The following is a 5214-nucleotide window of genomic DNA, read 5'->3' as shown; positions in this document are numbered from 1 at the left end:
TAACCCCATATATAAGACAAAACTTTTCCAACATTATTGGCTATAAGCATTCCATGTCAATTGACACTAAAATTTCCAAGCACTCAAAGCACACCTTACATTGAATATACTCTTAAAAATACATCACAACACTTAGCATGGAAAACATCATGTGTAATAATTCTACCAAAAGAGTATAATCATAGTACTTACATTAGATCACCTTCCCTCACCCAAACCCTATCTTCGAGCAGAATATTGGGTTGATAATGATGAATACTTACTTTAAGAATGTTTACCACAAAATAATTACGATTTCGATAGATGTTGATTTAGGTAAAAGTTAGATGAAACACCGTTCGAATCGAAGTTCTAAACTCATCAAATTGTTCAAAGTCCAAACCACAATCAAGTATTCAACCAAATTTATATTACAAGCTAGCAAACCAAATCGCACACCAAAAGGGAGAAATCGACAAGTTATAGACAATTTTAGCACCGACTAATCAAAAACCCTGTTTACGGGTTTCCATCACAATCCAAGACCTAGCCTCTTCAAAATGAAGACATTATTACCTAACCATATGCCATCGATCAGTCAGACTTCTGCTCGGATCCTAGGCTTAGAACAGTTTCGTCATCGGTTACCGGTGAAGAAACCCTATTTTTGCTACTCATTTTCTTCACTTCTTCGCTAGTGTAGATGAAGATTTTTCTAACCATAGTACAAAACTCCCTAAATAAAAAATATATGAAAAGAACAATTAAAATTCGTCGACTTATGAATCCTAAATCACCAAAATCCGAAAGAAAATTTTTGGAAATAACTTACTGCCAAGGATCATCGCCTACGAGCATCATATCACCTTCATCATCAGTGAAAACAACAGCCCACTTATCTCGGGTTTGAAGTTCCCCCTTAATATCGAACATTCTTTCTAGCTCATCAATTAGTTCACCATATCCCTCCAATATTGTCAAATCTACAGCACGACCAACCGCAACACCTTGCATGTGTACCTTCCCAATTATTACAAGCAAACATGACATATGGTCAGGAGCATTCTACAACCTCCTGTTCTCTATTAAATGACGTCTTTATATTTAAACGAAAAAGGCGAATGAATACAATTTATACCTTAGTGCGACTCCTAGCGGAAGGTTGAGAGTATTGCTTAGTTTGTGCTTCCTTTTGAGCCAAATCAATGATGACTTGACTCGGTTCCACGACTACAGAATTCTGAATCTCATTGGTCTTTCCTGTTTCTATTTCCTGTTTTTTTTCCACAGTCGACAAGTTTTCAGGGCAGTCACTTACCTTCTCCAGGGTCGGAGCTACGTATGCGCTGTTTCTCAGCTCAATTCCAAACAACCGACAACTACCAGTTGATTTTCCACTATCATTCACTAGCTCTTTGTGATCGGCATCAAGCCTTGAAATCGTAACACACGAATAGCCAGAAGGTGTTAAACATGACTGAACAGGAGAGGCTTTGTTATCATCTTTGTTGTCGGTAAAGAACCTCATTTGATTTCTTCCGTGAGCAGTCCAAATCCCGTCTTGCTTGTTCCCGATACTGTTAAAATCAGGAGTACGGGATGATCCGAACCAAAAATTCGATGCACCAGACCCACCAACGGTTTCTACAGTTCAAACGAATTAAATCATACAACAAAATCACTTCACTAAAAGTACTATTAAATACATTGTATTTAATCAACATAATTCGGCATTCTCACCGGGAATCGAGATATCACTAGGTCGTGATCTCTTGGTTTTTGCCATAGGTGGCAGAGTACGATTGATAGGAATCGAAGCAACAAAGGGTTCTATCTCCCATGGAGAAACCTTGTCGGGCCTTTGAAATGAAACAGCTTCATCCCATTGAACCTAAAGACGATATTAACAGAACAAGCTTCAAAAAAAGGAAAATTTTGTGGCTCAATATCTAATCGTCAGTCATTTTATATTCAACCTTTAGTGAGCGCCATTTAGAACCCGACCACTGAGGTGAGACATCTTCAATCCCGACAATGGTACCAGTAAACCTAAGCAAGATATATATTTGTAGATGTCGTGAGATCAAAGTAAGGTCAACGATAATCTACGAAACAACGAACAAAGTATACCTTCTGTCGGGTGTGTCGTCTCCCTCAAATCTCATGTTGAAACGCATGCCAATCGAGAATCTATGATCCATAGCCTCGAGGAACTTCTTAACTCCGACAATGAACTGGCTTGACCTACGGAACGCACGATGAAAATTAGAGCTAAAAATTTACAAGACTTCAACACAATCAAAATTTTCACCTAAAGATAGATCATCCAACCTCGGCTTATAGTAAACAGTGAACACAGTATGCGTTTTGACAGCATGGTGTGCAGTTGCAAGAACCCCGAGATGCATACTCTGGCTCGAAATGACAGACGGAGGCATAGGGCTTTGTTGACGAACAAGCCGCCTTACACCGACTTTCAAGTCTCCGTTATCACCTCTACATGATATACAGTAAGTGACGAGCATTTAGCTGTCACAAAGAAATACACCTCAGTCCCACTAGTAATTTAAGCAAAATCGAACCCCTCCCCCAATACCTTAGGAAAACAAATGCATCTCCGGCAACTAAACGTTTAGAAGTAACAAATGTACTCCACCCCGTTGTAAGCAAATGTCTACGAGGCTGACCTGTGAAATTACGTAGAAAAGACACAAATCACTAAACTAGTCCTCAAAAAACAAGCTTCGAGTTTTATGTAATTGAGTATCGTACTACATAGTCTAAATAGTCGATACAAAACATACTATCGAGTATTCGGGCATACACTAAATATAATATTTCTAGTTAGTACCTCTAAATATATGTTTGAAATGCCACTCATACCCATGAAGGTCCGAGGCAACAAGTTCTTGGGTCGGAGTTGGCTGGTTCATATCCTTGATAAAACCGAATTTAAAGCAAAATTAGGAAAACTCATAGTTAAACCCAGTGTAACATGATTCGCTAGCAAATTCGCTTTTTAAATTCGTGATTCGCTCAAATCTGCCCAAGAATAGCCAAAAACTGACAATAATTCACTTTTTCAATTTCCAAGGAAATTTACGAATCATGTGACACGAGTTAAACCTGAAAAATACAAAGCGTTGATGTATAAATTACCAAAGGCGGCAAACACTCGTTGGCGTGCTTTCGAAGGACCGAGAATCCACCATGAGTGCTCGTATCGGAAGCAGTTAAAATCTTACAGAATGAATGAACCTTTGGTCTTTGAGGCTCAGGTAAACATGAATCACAGCTTTTAAAGTTATTTTGCTACATTTCAAATACAAACAACCCATCTTCAACAAATAACTTAATTATCATAAAAATTAAATTATTTATTGCACCATATTACACAATTCAAATAAAAACAACCCTTAAACAACAATCTTACATCTTTTTCAGGAACTAATATTATTTGTGCATATACTTCATCTGTTTCTGCCTCAGCCTAAAAAACCAAATTAAACAAAGAAAAAACAATGACTATAAAAGACCAACCACCAATATCAAATGTCTATTGTCTCATACCAACAAACAAATTTGTCTACAACTAAAATTTTCAACTCCAAATAGGGCAAAAAATAAAGGAAAAATTACCTTTAGTTGAATGTTCACAACTTGACAAAATATTTTTGAAGGCAAATTGAAGGGTGGAATTTGTTGATTCAATTCTTGATTTGTTGTTGCTTGCAACTATAATCATACAACAAAAAATTCCCAAAAAATTAATTAAAAAATTTCAAAAAACTAAAAAAATATTATGTCAAAAATTAATGCAAGAAAAAAGTAAAAGTTATACTAAAACAAAGGTTCAGAAAAAATAATGGGGATTAAAAAAAAAGAGTACTTGTTCCATGTGACCCTGTGGAAAGTAAAAAACCTTTTCTCCTAATTGTGGAACATCCACCAAAGGCCCTGCACATGCCCTCCATAGCTCTGCATACAGTTCATCACTTGCTCCACCTATCCATCAATTTTTTCAATTTTTCAAAATGAAAATAAAATTTAATTAACTTAAAAAAGCCAGAATTATATAAAAAAAACATCAAAATAACATCTGGGTATCAAAGATTTAGCAGAATTATGGCTACAAATTGCAGAAAATGGCAGAAAAAAGTAAAAAAAATACGTACCTGTTAGCTTTTCATTACTGGGTGTACTCTGAAACTGTGCCATTGAAGAAAGTTTCAGTCTTTTAGAATTTTAGACTACCAAAAACAAAATTAACCCAAAAATTGTTATAAAGATCCAAGCTTTGAAGTAAAAAAGAAATGGGTTTTGATTAAAAGGGTAGATTAATGGTATTGGAGGGTAATTAAAGTGGAGTAATTACAATAAATTGGAATTAACAAACTCCATAATTAGTGGGTTTTGTAGAAAAAGAAGATGTTACATCTTAGAAGCCCCCATTAAACCCTTTTGTCTTCCCTCTTAATAATTCCTTTATTACAGTTACAAAACAACCTTCAATCAAATCTTAGTAGTTTCCAAAGCTTTTTCTTCTTAAAAGGCCAATGTTTTTGTTTCTCTTTTTATTGATCACACTAGTAGTTAAGTCTAAACCCCATTTTTTGCCATCTTAGTCCTTACCAAATCCCCAAAAACACTTTCACTTGGGTCCTTTTTATTGCTACTCATTGAGTCATTTCCTCTTACTCATGATGGGTTAGATGAGACTTAGAGAGTTGAGAGGGACTAGTATTTAACTATGGTTAAGTGTGGCCTTGTGGGGTTGGGTGGAGGCAAAAATACTATCAACAACTTTACCCCAATATTGAACAAAGAGGATTTTTACTTTGTAGATAAAAAGGACTAGAAGTCTAGAACTTACCTTTGTAAATTTAACTTACTTTTGTAAACTACTTCCTCGGGTTTTTTCAAATTTTCTTCCCATTTATTTATTGCATAATTGTCAAAGTAAATTTTGAGTCTTAATATCTTTAAATATGAATCATAAAAAATTATAAAAAATATATATTAAAAGTATGTATTAAGACCAATCTAACGAGATCTCATATGGATATATTTTATTATTTATATATGTCTTAAAAATCTTAATTAAATTTTTCCCTCTAAAATAGAATATTCTAAACGGGAAGAATATTAGAAAACGAAAGGAGTAATTTTCAAAACATAGGAGTAATATTTATAAATTTTTAAACAATTACTCTTGTGATAGATCGTCTTTTAAAG

General features: G+C 34.9%; 1 protein-coding gene across 3 annotated transcripts; it reads right to left on the bottom strand.

Moving 5' to 3' along the window:
- Nucleotides 1-340: 340 nt before the first annotated feature.
- On the bottom strand, nucleotides 341-4673 carry LOC130809636 (auxin response factor 18). Of its 3 annotated transcripts, none has more exons than XM_057675371.1 (15): nucleotides 4486-4669; nucleotides 4155-4229; nucleotides 3869-3984; nucleotides 3619-3714; nucleotides 3413-3469; nucleotides 3139-3291; nucleotides 2831-2915; nucleotides 2576-2666; nucleotides 2311-2475; nucleotides 2110-2223; nucleotides 1956-2028; nucleotides 1720-1870; nucleotides 1118-1623; nucleotides 812-999; nucleotides 341-715 (listed from the first exon to the last, which is right to left on the bottom strand). In XM_057675371.1, exons 2-15 carry the CDS (start codon nucleotides 4195-4197, stop codon nucleotides 574-576), a joined length of 1980 nt encoding a protein of 659 aa, XP_057531354.1. In that variant the 5' UTR covers nucleotides 4198-4229; nucleotides 4486-4669; the 3' UTR covers nucleotides 341-573. The 3 variants fall into 3 exon arrangements, with proteins under 3 accessions (XP_057531354.1, XP_057531355.1, XP_057531356.1); XM_057675372.1 differs by having other exon boundaries at nucleotides 3902-3984; XM_057675373.1 differs by lacking the exon at nucleotides 341-715 and having other exon boundaries at nucleotides 826-986; nucleotides 4155-4673.
- Between the last annotated feature and the right edge of the window lie 541 nt (nucleotides 4674-5214).

This window comes from Amaranthus tricolor, chromosome 4 (genome assembly GCF_026212465.1).
Source record: "Amaranthus tricolor cultivar Red isolate AtriRed21 chromosome 4, ASM2621246v1, whole genome shotgun sequence".
In the NCBI taxonomy this organism is placed as follows: Eukaryota; Viridiplantae; Streptophyta; class Magnoliopsida; order Caryophyllales; family Amaranthaceae; genus Amaranthus; species Amaranthus tricolor.
This window is presented reverse-complemented; position numbering and strand designations above follow the sequence as displayed.

Coding starts and splice junctions, on each gene's coding strand:
- LOC130809636 (XM_057675371.1), bottom strand. CDS start 4,197: ATGGCACAGTTTCAGAGTACACCCAGTAATGAAAAGCTAACAG. Junction 3,292..3,412: donor TATTAGTTCCTGAAAAAGAT/GTAAGATTGTTG, acceptor TTTGAAATGTAG/CAAAATAACTTTAAAAGCTG. Junction 2,476..2,575: donor GATGCATTTGTTTTCCTAAG/GTATTGGGGGAG, acceptor TATATCATGTAG/AGGTGATAACGGAGACTTGA.